General features: G+C 38.4%; 3 protein-coding genes across 3 annotated transcripts; 2 read left to right on the top strand and 1 right to left on the bottom strand.

Annotated features, from left to right (window-relative positions):
* Nucleotides 1-320: 320 nt before the first annotated feature.
* On the top strand, nt 321-2,149 carry LOC148739495 (kelch-like protein 12). Its single transcript, XM_088749255.1, has one exon. The coding sequence runs from the start codon at nt 637-639 to the stop codon at nt 1,594-1,596; it is 960 nt and encodes a 319-aa protein (XP_088605381.1). The 5' UTR covers nt 321-636; the 3' UTR covers nt 1,597-2,149.
* A 1,348-nt stretch (nt 2,150-3,497) lies between these two features.
* Nucleotides 3,498-6,085, bottom strand: LOC148739494 (uncharacterized). Its single transcript, XM_088750374.1, has 2 exons — nt 5,802-6,085; nt 3,498-5,370 (listed from the first exon to the last, which is right to left on the bottom strand). Exons 1-2 carry the CDS (start codon nt 6,019-6,021, stop codon nt 5,276-5,278), a joined length of 315 nt encoding a protein of 104 aa, XP_088606500.1. The 5' UTR covers nt 6,022-6,085; the 3' UTR covers nt 3,498-5,275.
* A 915-nt stretch (nt 6,086-7,000) lies between these two features.
* LOC148739493 (kelch-like protein 7) lies at nt 7,001-12,644 on the top strand. Its single transcript, XM_088750373.1, has 3 exons — nt 7,001-9,072; nt 9,461-9,897; nt 10,325-12,644. The coding sequence occupies exons 1-3, from the start codon at nt 8,117-8,119 to the stop codon at nt 10,723-10,725; spliced, it is 1,794 nt and encodes a 597-aa protein (XP_088606499.1). The 5' UTR covers nt 7,001-8,116; the 3' UTR covers nt 10,726-12,644.
* Nucleotides 12,645-13,966: the final 1,322 nt, after the last annotated feature.

Raw genomic sequence — 13,966 nt, 5'->3', positions numbered from 1 at the left:
CTTATTTTGGTGAAGCTCCTGAATGGTAGGTTGGATAACAGAAAATATCTTGTAGCTTAGACGATAGCACGATAGCACGATAGCACGATAGCACGATACCACGATAGCACGATAGCACGATAGCACGATAGCACTCTCTCGACAGCAAATAGCTATTAACTTGACATGATCACGACACTCATTTATCAAACGTGAAACACGATCTAACTTATATAACATCGATTATTATTTAATTTTTACGGATATCAAAAAACGTGATTCAAATAATCATTAAGCAAAGTGTAAACAATCAAACGAAAGAAAAGAGTAAAAAAAAAAAAGGCGTTTCAAAGCGAACAATACTTTCAAGAAAGACCGTTTCCATCTCAGATATGTCGCCATTTTGTTCTCTACGTGGCTGTCGGCAGAACAAACACTTTTAGAAAACTTGTTATTGTAACTAATTTTCATCTATGAACGAAAGATCGTTCATTGGAGCGGGGCCCGAGCGTGAGTGATTTAAACTGGACTTTGGGCGGAGCGTGCGTGATTTAAGCCGGACTCCGAGTGGAGCGTGCGCGATTTAAACTGGACTTCGAGTATATCCATGTCATTTCACAGTGTTCATGCATCTAGGCAGCTCTGTCTAGGTCGGTAATGAATATGGATCTCGTAACAAACGATGAAGCTCGTTCTTTTCTTCAGATAAAAGGCGATGACAATAGTATTTTAAATGAACTGAACACATACCGACAATCAGGAATATTATGCGACGTTAAATTGAAAGTGGATGGCCAAAGTTTTCCAGCGCATAAAGCAGTTCTGGCGGCTAATAGCCGGTTCTTTTTTGCCATGTTCACAACGGAAATGCTGGAAAAGGATAAAACTAGTGCAAGTGTAAGCACTATTACCGCTACTGCGATGGAAAGCTTCTTAGATTTCATGTACACGGGACAGATTCAAATCCACGTCCAAAATGTGTTCGAATTGCTAGAAGCATCAAGTTATCTATTGGTGGAAAAGGTAAAAGAAGCGTGTTGTCGATTCCTACAGCGTATACTGGACATGGAAAACTGTCTTATGGTTCTTTCTATGGCCGACACTTTCTCGTGCAGTGGTCTAATTCAAACAGTCACTCAATACGTGAATCGAGAGTTTAGTGAAGTTGCCAAGACGGAATCATTTCTGAAGCTATCTAAAGAAGAGATTATAAAGTTCCTATCCAGCGATGATATATCGATTGAAAATGAAGACCAACTTCTTGAAATCGTCATCCATTGGATAAGCTACGATCCGGAAGTGAGGAAAGACTTTTGTGGTGAGTTATTGAAGTTAGTTCGACTACCTTTCGTTTCTTTGTCACAACTGCATGACTTACGACATGAAAAAGAATTGAATGATTTGATTATCCCAAGACTCGTGCCAACGTCCAAAGGAGCCACATATGCGAACGTAGCTGGCGAAATTACTGCGAGAAAGTCATGCCGAAGCATGGAAGTGATTGTGGTTGCTGGTGGATGCGATAATTCAGCAATCTTGAACAGTGTCTGTTGCTTTGTTCCAGTTGTTGGCAAGTGGGTGAAATTGTCGGCCATGAAACTGCCACGATGGAGGTAACATAAGACTTTTGTTTTGACGGTTACGACTGAACTTACTAAAAAACATTTAGCGGGCTCTGTGTATCATGAACAGTTAGATGCTTATTACACAAGGCCTACTCTGGGGCCTTAAGTCGCCGTAACTTTGGGCGACTTTGGGTGATTTAAGGCGACTGAAGGCGACTTGACCAAAATTGGCAGAAATTAAAAACATTGCGACTTTAAGGGATTTAAAGGCAATTTAAAGCGACTTAAGGCGACTTAAGGCGACTTAAAGCGACTTTATTTGACTGAAGTGATAAAATAAAAGTTAGCAACAGTCTCTCCATAAATCTCAAAAATATTTACAGAATCCCTTGCAATATACACAATATGATTAGAGTGGGGTAAATGGGGTCAATGAATGAATTGCCAGTAACAAGATCCCTGCGTTTGGGCAAAGATTTCTGGGATCGCCACGAGGCAAACGTTGCAGCCGGCTAGAAAGAAATGTATGGCGAAAGGTAGTTACGATGTTCAAAAGAACGATTTTTGAGAGAGATCAACGCTTTTTCCACGCAGTTTTATCATAGATGGATTAAGATAATTTTAATACAAGGTAGATATAAGTTTTGGTGGGAATTACCTCGAAATATGTTGTAAGATATACCGATAAACTTCTCTCCTTGCGTAAGGTCTATTATGAAATCCTCATCGAGTAATGGTCTCCACGTATTAGAAAATTAGCCATAAATCGCTAGGAAACAACTCATTTACGTCTCATGAGCTATATCTATGTGTGTAGAGCCTGTCTTGATACTTGTCGACGTATTAAATAAACAACTTACGACGTCTGAAAATATATCTCCTCAAGGGAGAGAGAGAAGTCGTTGTCGGCGTGATGAAAGTGTTTTTTTTTTTTTTAACCGAGCTGTTGCTGTCTGAAACGATGGAATAAGCGATGTAAACATGAGGAAACCCCTGGGTAAAGCGATAGTTTGTTTGAGAAAAATCCAAACGTTTTTGAGCTGCCACTTTTCTCCTCGAGCTCTGGGAAGATCTGTCGATACTACTAACTCTGGTCGATAAAAGCTTGATCACGGAAACTCTGACAGAAACTGTAGACATACAATATATTCATCGTTTTAGAGAGCAACAGTTTAGTTTAAAAAAAAAAAAACACCTTCCTCACGCCGACAATGACTTCTCCCCCTTGAGGAGATATATTTTCAGAAGTCGTAAGTTGTTTATTTAATATGTCGACGAGTATCAAGACAGGCTCTACATACATAAATATAGCTTATAAGCCGTAAATGAGTTGTTTCTTAGCGATTTATGACTAATTTTCTAATACGTCGACACCAGTACGAGATGACGATTTCACAATAGACTTTACTCAAGGAAAGAAGTTTATCGGTATATCTTACAACATATTTTGGGGTAATTCCTACTAAAATTATTTTAATCCATCTATGATAAAACTGTGGGGAAAAAACGTTGATCTCTCTCAAAAATCGTTTTTATTTTTACATCGTAACTGCCTTTCGCCATACATTTCTTTCTAGCCGGCTGCAACGTCTGCCCCGTGGCGATCCCAGAAATCTTTGTGCAAACGCAGGGATCCGGTTACTTGCAGCTTATTCATTGGGAAGGGTGGAACCCTTATAACATTGGGTGACCAATAGCGACTTAAGGCAACTTAGGGTGACTTAAGGCGACTTAAGGCAACTTAGGGTGACTTAAGGCGACTTAAGGCAACTTACTGAAGAGCGAATGTTCATGGTCAAACATTTGGTGGCAACAGATGAAAAATCAATTTCGCCCATATTTCAAAGTGAAGTAGGTCTCAAAGGGAAATAAACCACTGCATACTTCGTTTGCTGAATATCGATTTATGTGCGAGAAAATCGATAACAACTGAATTCCGCCAAAATGTGACTTTTGAGGCTCAAAATTTCAGACGCATCTCGGAGCGCCGCGTCACAAAATGAAAAAACCTGGATTGATGAAAAGTACCAAATCTTGAAATACAACATCAAAACATATGTTGATTGCAATTTGAGCAATTCTTGACCATTTCTTTACACAATTTAATTGAATTTATCCGACCTAATTCCAACTAGATTAAAAATAAGTCAAAAGTAGCCCGTGATTTAACTATGTGCAATACAAAATAATTAACCGGAAATCTGGTTTTCGGAAGGCGGAAGGTAGTTCCTTTGGATCTCAAAAGGATTTTTTAGGGAAATCATTCGGGGCGATTTAATCAAATTTTAAAGTTCGGTGTCGTCAATTAGTCGAAAATGTAGACAATGTTTTCGCATTTTACGTTCAATCTACTACTTATTTAACATAACTGATGCTCTTACCTTCCATGTTTCTGAGGATTTCAGTCCTGAAATTGTTGCATCTCTCTCACAATAGCAATATTACTTGGAAGGATAGTCAACGCCTCCTAATAATGATTGTTCACAAAGCGTACCTCGGAGTCTTTTGATTTGAGGTTTCTCTATTCCCATTTCGTTGAAAAAGAGGCTCTAATTACTTGACGTAAGAGACCTTTGCTTGAATGTTAGTCTTTAGCCGAACCGCGAAGCATATGTAAGCGGAATTTTGCTGGGTCAGAAACGTGTTTCTCCTGGGCGGAACAACGCTAATTAATTCAAACTGTGATCTACTGAAATCGACAACTTCGTAAAAACATAACATTGTACTGTGCGCTTGAACTAGACGTTTCTTCAGTAACCAGCAAGCGGAAGCAGCCCTATATAGATATTTTACAAGAATTGGTTGAAAATTGTAGTTGTAAAAGTATGGACCAAATATCTAATGCAACCTAACAACCCCACTGAAATGACTAAGACGCTGTTACTCCTGCCACAGTCCGACATAATAATCTGTAATGAATACACGTACTAACAGATGCCCAGATAACATGAATCATGGCATTGGATAATGTACGAAGTGAACTCTTTGACCCTTAAGAGTGGCTAGTATCTAACTCTTATTGTTGAGGGCTTAAAACGTAGACACCAAAGGCCAAATCCTTCGTTTACTACTCTCAAACATTTTTGATATTCTGAAAGATTCCCCGTAGTGGAAAGTGACTATATATGTTGAATACGTTTCATGGATTTCCAACAATCCTTTCCTCACAAGCTATCGACAAACTGAAAAAGGTTCTCGACATCGATTTGAATTGCAAATTTAGAAAGAAACTGATATTACGCTAAGATCAAAGGAAACGGCTGAGGAATTTTGTTAAAGTTTGCATCAGGTTCTCAAGGTTATATTTTAAGAAGGTGCGTTCATCTTTTCCACCCCATGGATATGTTTGTTCCTCTTTTGTTTAATACGTTTCCTCCTTACGTTTTTCTAATCATAAACAGCCAGTATTTTAGAGTCTACTTTCATTAAACTGAGAAAATCGTGCGCACTGTAATGTAAAATCTACTTTAGATATCGTTAATTTGATGAACGGACATGCCCTTAAAGTTTGGAATCACATCATGATGCAAAGCACACTTTTTGCGTGGGAAAGTAAATAGGAAGAGTCGAATACAATAGGGAAGTTGAAAAAAAAAACCTTTCGTGGGAGGCTTTTGCGATATCGAAACGTTAACTCATGATATTGATTCATAAGTGTTATTGTCGTATCTTGAACATTGGTTTTACGGAACACCAGTTAACAAAGGGATTCCAAGTTGTCGTGCGTCTATTCAGCAACTGAATTGATCGAGGATGACATCAAAATAAGGTAAGAACAAACTGATGGCACAGTTTACTACAGTTTGACGTCTTCCGTGATCTATAGCTGAAAAGACAAAAGGTAACATAGCATCTGTTTGCTTCATAATTATAATAAAGATGCAAAACATTGTTAATGGTGACGCGTAACTATGCTTCTGTCCTCCAATAGACCATAAGATAAGTAGAGCCCAATCAAACTACGCGCGTAATTCAGCCTATCATATAAAGCCGATTGTAAGCACTGGCCCTCTTCTTGAACTTCCATAACAAATCAACTAGTACAATTAATTTCAATTCTTAGATGAATCAGAAACACCTATAGCCTTGTGTTGCCTAGCAACCTTCCTTGTATCTACTGACGGGAGACTTTAGTTCTTAAGTTTTCTCGGTCATACTAAACGCGACCGCCTCAAATTGTCGAGTGTACGAAAAACAATATGTACTCTTTTTTTGTGGAAGTAGTGGTTTCTATTATTTCTCTGCAGGACTTCTTACCTTCTTTGAAAAAGAGAGTCAAAGGACTCGTGGACTCCAAACAACCGACAATTTTCTGCGTGGGAAAGTAAACATAAAACCAACCACTACCACGTACTTCCTTCTTCATCTTCCGTAGTAGAGTAATTAAGTGCCGTAAAGAATTATACGCATTGGTAGCCTTTTGATGCCTAGCAATCCTCTTTGACTTCCCTCTATCGGCTAACAAGAACCTCAGCATCTTATAGAGTTTTCTCGGTTTTTACAAAGCGAGATCACAAGACTACCTGTCGAGTCTATAAAAAACACAATCTATTTTTCTATTCGTGCTGGTGACGGTATCTGTTTCAATTTGTATTCGTATTTTTTTTTATGGGAACAAGATGGTTGAGAGGTTTGTGGGCGAGAATTTCGCATCTTACTCGTGAGGATGTGGAAGGAGCAATGTTCCTTTCCCATCATGTGTTCCACTTCTCACCGTTTGCATTTCTTTTCATGCTTGTAGCGAGAGAAATCAGAACTGAGTGTCGAACATCAATATCAAATGGACTCGTGGACTCCAAACAACCGACAAATTTCTGCGTGGGAAAGTAAACATAAAACCAACCACTACCATACCACGTACTTCCTTCTTCATCTTCCGTAGTAGAGTAATTAAGTGCCGTAAAGAATTATACGCATCGGTAGCCTTTTGAAGCAATCTTCTTTGACTTCCCTCTATCGGCTAACAAGAACCTCAGCTTCTTATAAAGTTTTCTCGGTTTTTACAAAGCGAGATCACAAGACTACCTGTCGAGTCTATGAAAAACACAATCTATTTTTCTATTCGTGTTGGTGGCGGTATCTTTTTCAATTAAAAATTGTTTCATGCTTAGCGTGCGTCTATCCAGTTATGGATGCACGCGGGGAGTTTGGAGAGCACGAGAGAAGCGCAAGAGTTGCTCGAGGCGCAGCCGAGAGCAACTCTAGCTTCTTGAGTGCTCTCCAAACTTCCCAAGTGCATCTATAACTCGATAGACGCACAGCTAAAAGCATCAAACAATTCTTTTATAACATACGAAAACAATTTGGGCGCTGAATGACGTTTTTGTAATGTTTTTGAAATGAAAGTTGCCCGAAAATGTTGGCGTCTCCGATTGTTTTGTTGATTTCGTAATTAAATGGTTTTCGGTAGTAATTACACATGTAACCGAAAAAAACATCATCAACAGAGACGTTTACCTTTAAAAGTCGCCACAATCCAATTTGTAGTCTTCTTAGTTCTTGCTAAATGTCTTTCAGTTAAAATTTGCTCCAGCTGCTGTTCTGATAAATTCGGGAAACGGGCCTGTTGTGTTTCGCTTTCGTATAGTGCTTGTTGGCTTGATTACTTGCGGGAAGGTCGAAAGCCAAAGAAAAGTTTGGCTGGCCTTCGATTTACTATTGTCGCTTTCCGAAACTTTAACTTAAGGAACTCACACGACAGAAACTTTGCAGCTATTTTGAAACTGCAACCGTCATTTTATTGAGCACGGCCGTGCGTACATAAAGATTTTGTTCATGTTGACGCAATAAGAGTTAGATAGGACCAGCGCGCGCGCTATGTTATAATTTGTATTCGTATTTTTTTTTTTTATGGGAACAAGATGGTTGAGAGGCTTGTGGGCGAGAATTTCGCATCTTACTCGTGAGGATGTGGAAGGAGCAATGTTCCTTTCCCATCATGTGTTCCACTTCTCACCGTTTGCATTTCTTTTCATGCTTGTAGTGAAAGAAGTCAGAACTGAGTGTCGAACATCAATATCAAATGATTGTCAGGTACTTAACTAAATTAACGATTTTGCAATGACGGAAATTGACTCCCGCAGTGCTTTTCTTTAATGCGTAAATACAGATTTGTACACATCAGTTAACAGGTTTACTGTTCAACCATTAGTTAGAGATAACTCTTTCTTAACTCAGTACCTTGCTTTTGAGGATGATTATTCAAGGCCATATTCCTCTCACGAAGAAAATCGGTTTTTTTTTCTGCATATAATATACTCATTAATTTGAAAGTTTGTTACACTCCTACCAAAGTACTAGAGGGATTTCCGTTACCTGTTCTATATCCGCTTTTATTGATGTAAATTAACTTTGTCGAGTTTAATAATTCAATAGCCACCAGCTGATTTGTTTACATCGATTGAGAACTTTAACGGAAGATTGTTCATTGGAGCGGGGCCGGAGCGGGGCCGGAGCGGGGCCGCAGCGGGGCCGGAGCGGGACCGGAGCGTGTGTGATTTAAACTGGACTTCGAGTATATCCATGTCATTTCACAGTGTTCATGCATCTAGGCAGCTCTGTCTAGGTCGGTAATGAATATGGATCTTGTAAGAAACGATGAAGCTCCTTCTTTTCTTCAGATAAAAGGCGATGATAATAGTATTTTAAATGTGCTGAACACATACCGACAATCAGGAATATTATGCGATGTTAAATTGACAGTGGATGGCCAGAGCTTTCCAGCGCATAAGGCAATTCTGGCGGCTAACAGCCGGTTCTTTTTTGCCATGTTCACAACGGAAATGCTGGAAAAGGATAAAACTAGTGTAAGTGTAAGCACTATCACCGCTACTGCGATGGAAAGCTTATTAGATTTCATGTACACGGGACAGATTCAAATTCACATCAAAAATGTGTTCGAATTGTTAGAAGCATCAAATTATCTATTGGTGATAAAGGTAAAAGAAGCGTGTTGTCAATTCCTACAGAGTATACTGGACATGGAAAACTGTCTTATGATTCTTTCGATGGCCGACACTTTCTCGTGCAGTGGTCTAAGTCAAACAGTCACTCAATATGTGAATCAAGAGTTTAGTGAAGTTGCCAAGACGGAATCATTTCTGAAGCTATCCAAAGAAGAGATTATCAAGTTCCTATCCAGCGATGATATATCGATTGAAAATGAAGACCAACTTCTTAAAATCGTCATCCATTGGATAAGCTACGATCCGGAAGTGAGGAAAGACTTTTGTGGTGAGTTATTGAAGTTAGTTCGACTACCTTTCGTTTCTTTGTCACAACTGCATGACCTACGACATGAAAAAGAATTGAATGATTTGATTATCCCAATACTCGTGCCAACGTCCAAAGGAGCCACCCATGTGAACGTAGATGGGGGAATTACTCCGAGAAAGTCATACCGAAGCATGGAAGTGATTGTGGTTGCTGGTGGATGCGATAATTCAGCAGTTTTGAACAGTGTCAGTTGTTTTGTTCCCGTTGTTGGCAAGTGGGTGAAGTTGGCGGCCATGAAATTGCCACGATGGAGGTAAATCTACATGAGACTATTGTCTTGACGGTTACGTCTGAATGAGTAGTAAAACATTTAGCTTTGTTAAGTGTATCACGAACAGTTAGAAGTTAATTACACAATATCAGAGAAGGTAAGGGTCACGCCTTTTGGATGTAGACAAAAGCTCTTTGAAACAGAATTTAACCTTGGATTACGTCGACCGGGTTGAAAAGTGCTCAAGTGTTTCTGAATAAAGCATACAAATGTTGCTGTAATGATGAATTATCACGAATAGTAAATGATGACTCTACAGCAATTGGGTTTACATCCACAAAATACGCAAATAGTGACGTTTTTCAATTACATGTTCTGCCGTTGTCTTCGTTGTGTTTTTGATGTAATGTTATTTATTGATTTCTTTCAGGCTTCAGCTGGTAGTTTTACAGGACAATATTTTAGCCCTTGGGGGGCTTAGGGATGTTTGCGTCAAAGAAGCAGCGATTCCATTCATAGAATGCTTCAGCGGTCAAAGCAACTCTTGGGATACAACCGAACATCAACCTGCGGTGTGCGATGTCGAGCTGGACTCTTTCTGTGCTGTGTCTACAAGTTCCAATACTGTTCTTCTTGTTGGAGGCCTGGATCCCAAAACTAGTAGATGCACGTCTCAAGTCAGTTCCTTTCAGCTTAAAGATGAATTCTGGCTAGTCGAACAGCGAGAACCTTTGCTCTTTCCCAGGGCAGGCCACTGTTTAGTGTCATCTGGAGACCATGTGTATGCTCTTGGTGGATTTCAAGAACCAAACACTCTTGCTATTCGTGAAGGAATGCGAACTGTAGAATGCTATGATCCTGCTAAAGGTAAATATACAGCTACGCTTAGAGGTCATTTGTGGGATGAGTTAGTTTGAATACACAAATAAAACCCTGAACTCACCTTCCTCGTGAAAATAATTGTTAACTCTTACTAAGCTAAATGAGCAAACCTTATCGAGGACTAATTGTTGGTACGAAACCTGGTTCAATATAAAGGCATCCTTCTGAAGAAAAATTGTATTCCTGTTTTTCCGAGTGCATCCCAACAACCAGCTGGGATTCTTAGAGACTTCATATTTATTTTTAATTTTCTTGCCTTTTAAATTGCATTTAGGACTGAAAATCGTAATATGAATATTAATCAAGTACAATTTGCATTTATCAAAGATTGCCATCTCTTTTCTTAAACGATTCGTTTTCTTTTTTGAACTAAAATGTATTCATCAAACTAATTGTCTTCACTTTTATTTAGACGCTTGGACGTGCGTTCAACCCATGATTGAAGGAAGACAGTTTTCTGCTGCTGTGATATTGAATGACGACATCTTCGTCTTTGGCGGCCATGACGGACAAAATGTCCTTAGTTCTTGTGAGGTATACAACGTAAAGCTTAATAGATGGCAGCACATTGCTCCGATGCGTTATTCGCGAATGAAACATTCTGCTGTGGCACACGATGGTAAGATCTATGTCATTGGAGGCGTGAGTAACATTAGAAAAGGTTCTGAGTTCAGTTCGGTGGAATGCTACATTCCAGAGGAGAACCTTTGGATAAGTGCGCCTGACATGCCCGTTGGAAGATTTGATCATCAATGCCACATTGCTAACGTTGGTTATAGGTTCCTCGCTTCCGTCCTGGAAGAATCTTACTGAGTAAGTTTGATAGGAGGGGGGCTAAGGAGTCGGAAGATTTTAGTCATATCAAAATAAAATTTATCTGATCCCCCTCATTGACAGTTAATTGGCAAGTCATTTTCTGTACTCCCCCTCAATATATCTGACGGCTGACCTCCCCCCCTTCAGTTTTCGCTGAAAACAATGTGATCCTTAAAAAAAAAAAAAAAAAACGCCCCCGACCCTCCCATCCCTCCCCTAGACGATATATAATGACTGGTCTCCAAAAGATGCAAATAACAGTAATAACAATAATAATAATAATAATGATACACTTTATTTAGAGAGGGTGGCACGGAATAGTTGAAGTAACTAATAAACTTGTGGCCCTCTATTAAAAAAAAATTTCTAACAAGCAATGTATTTTGAATTCTAACATAACTATCAATAAAAACTAGCAATATTTATCTAATAAAAAGATGAATTACGAGTAAAAATAAACTGTAGATTTACCATTCACCTTTCTCTATTCTGTATAGTTTTAGATATGCTTTTACTTATCAGATTATTAGACTTTGAATCTGTTCAGATTTGACTCCGTTATTTATAGTTTTCCAGACGCTTTGAAAAAAAAAGGAGTAGATGTGAGCCGAAAGTGAGTTATTTTGGATCGTTTTTTACGCTGTTAATATTTTGTATTGTAGAGGATTTTATGGAAATTATTGCTAAAATAAACTGTAACTTGAGAGCAAATGATGAATCAAATGTTAGACTATAAAATGATGTAGTTTCTGTTGTACATTAAGAAGGTTGTTTCTGTAATTGTTATTAAAAGATTCTAATGACACAGAATTCCTGAGTTCTAGACTTAAGCTATTCCAAAGTGCAGCGTTTTATTCATGTTGAGAGTTACCTAACCGTGCAGAAGCTTTTGTTTCTGACTGATTATAGGCCGGACATTTCTATTGATCAGTAAGTTCATATTAATTGATAGGAACTCTTCAGAGCTCTATACACTTTTAGTTTCAATGAAACTAACAAAAGGGTGTAACAAAGATAAAGGTTATCAGTCCTTTCGTTCCTACGGAAGTTTCGTTCTCAATCAATTCGTACCCAGCATGGACCATTCGTACCATTATTTCGTGAGAAATCGTGGCTCTTGATCATCACTGCACGTTGGGACGGAAATGAATCTACTAGCAAGTAGGATACAAACTGAGAGACTAAGTGTTTAGGAATCATTTGAATTTGGGTGCGAATCGACTGCGTACGAAACGTCCTTTTATATTTAACAAAGGATCCGAAAAAGTCTTTACTGATGCAGAAAATACACTGCGCATTACTTCAAACCTATCGACCTGATCTTTTATTTGACGTGACCTCGATATTTCTGTAACTGAAATGTTCTAGGTATTTAGTGAATGTAGTGACGATATTATTCCAACCACCCCACTTACATTTAGATTGTGTAAGTAGGGTGATTCCAACATTATAACTATTTACAACCATCACTCTTCTGTCTCAAAAACTCTTGTTTTTTTCGAATTTATATTTTCAAATGTCTTTTAAACTGTTTCATTCAAATTATTCCTACATAGTTGTCTTACATTATTATCATTGGCGCTTTTATTGTCCTAATCATACCCAGTGGTATTCATAATAAATCGTCATCCGATGTCATGAATCTTTTGAATACCATTTTGTGTAGTCGTTAAACTTGCAACGCCAACCATTTCGCCCCCCAATATGAACGTGTATTACCCATGCTAACTCGCGCTAATTGTTTAATGTTACTTCACGATGATAATGGAAAAATAGAGAATATCATGCTGGTATTAATTACTCGCTTTGAGTTTGTATGGACTTCTATACTTAATCCGCTTAAGTTAAGTAACCTCTTAGTCTCTCAAAAGGGTCGGGCCACACGCACTATCTATAAATCGTTTCCTTTTTCTAGTATTTGTTTTTTCTCTTTTGTATTTAAAGAAATTGTAAGAGAAAATCGGAAAGTGTGATATTCTCGCATAACATTATGATGATATTTCCATTTAAGACCAAAATAAACGTATCAGTATCGTTTATCATCGTTTTTGTGGCTGAAAACGGCGAATTTCAGCGTCTTGAGGGCTTAAAGGGTAGACACAAAATGCCAAATCCTTCGTTTTCTACTCTTAAACATTTTGATATTCTGAAAGATTCCCGGCGTAATCGAAAGTGAATGTAGATGTTAAAGACGTTTCATGAATTTCCAATAATGCGGCTCTCCTTACAAGCTATTGACAGAATGAAAAAGATTCTCGACATCGATTCGAATTGCAAATTTAAAAAGAAACTGATATTGCGCTAAGAAGAAAGGAAACGGCTGAGGAATTTTGTTAAAGTTTACCTCAGGTTCTTAAGGTTATATTTTGAAAAAGGTGCGTTCATCTTTTCCACCCCATGGGTAAGTTTGTTCCTCTTTTGTTTAATGCGTTCCCTCCTTTTGTTTTTTAATCATGAAGAGCCAATATTTCAGAGTCTATTTTTATTTGAACTGAGAAAATTGTGCACACTGCCAAAATCGACTTTAGATATCATTAATTTAATTAAAGGACTTTTAAAGTTTGGACTCACACCAAAAGTAAATAGGGAAAGTAAATAGGAATAGTCAGACACAATAGGGGAGTTAAAAAAATAAAAACTTTCGTAAGAGGCTTTTATCACATCGAAACTGAGCAGAACTTTCCTTTTGTGGAACCTTCCTTTTGATGTAAAGCCAAATTACTTTTGTAAATAACGAGGAAACTTATGCCCAATGAAACACAAGGAAGTGGGAACAGTTCTGCTCTTATGTATCGAATATAGCTTGCAATTCGATGTTCACATGATGAGAAAGAATCAATTCTGTTACACAAAAACATAGCATGTTGCTTTGCATCTATTGAGGAAACAGCAGCAGATGATATTAGGATGTGGCGACCGAACAACCGCACTGAAATGACTAAAACGCTGACACTCTTGCCACAGTCTGACATAATCTCTAAGAGCCTCTGCTTCTTATTTAAAAAAAAACCACACAATCTATTTTTCTATTCGTGTCTCTGTTTGAATTTATTTTTGTATTTTTTTTTTTCTTGGGAACAAGGAGGGTGGGGAAGCTTGTGGGCGAGAATTTCGCTTCGTACTCGTGAGGATGTGGAAGGAGCCATATTCCTTTCCCGTCATGTGATCCACTGCTTACCGTTTGCATTACCTTTCGCGTCTGGAACGTGAAAGAAAGAAGAATTGAATGCCAAGCGTC

This window comes from Stylophora pistillata, chromosome 2, assembly GCF_964205215.1.
Source record: "Stylophora pistillata chromosome 2, jaStyPist1.2, whole genome shotgun sequence".
Classification (NCBI taxonomy): domain Eukaryota; kingdom Metazoa; phylum Cnidaria; class Anthozoa; order Scleractinia; family Pocilloporidae; genus Stylophora; species Stylophora pistillata.
The sequence above is the reverse complement of the archived record's forward strand: the minus strand, read 5'-3'. Positions and strand labels throughout refer to the sequence as shown.

Coding starts and splice junctions, on each gene's coding strand:
- LOC148739495 (XM_088749255.1), top strand. CDS start 637: ATGAATATGGATCTCGTAACAAACGATGAAGCTCGTTCTTTTCTTCAG.
- LOC148739494 (XM_088750374.1), bottom strand. CDS start 6,021: ATGCTGAGGTTCTTGTTAGCCGATAGAGGGAAGTCAAAGAGGATTGCT. Junction 5,371..5,801: donor GACTCTCTTTTTCAAAGAAG/GTAAGAAGTCCT, acceptor TTGTCTTTTCAG/CTATAGATCACGGAAGACGT.
- LOC148739493 (XM_088750373.1), top strand. CDS start 8,117: ATGAATATGGATCTTGTAAGAAACGATGAAGCTCCTTCTTTTCTTCAG. Junction 9,073..9,460: donor ATGAAATTGCCACGATGGAG/GTAAATCTACAT, acceptor GATTTCTTTCAG/GCTTCAGCTGGTAGTTTTAC. Junction 9,898..10,324: donor ATGCTATGATCCTGCTAAAG/GTAAATATACAG, acceptor ACTTTTATTTAG/ACGCTTGGACGTGCGTTCAA.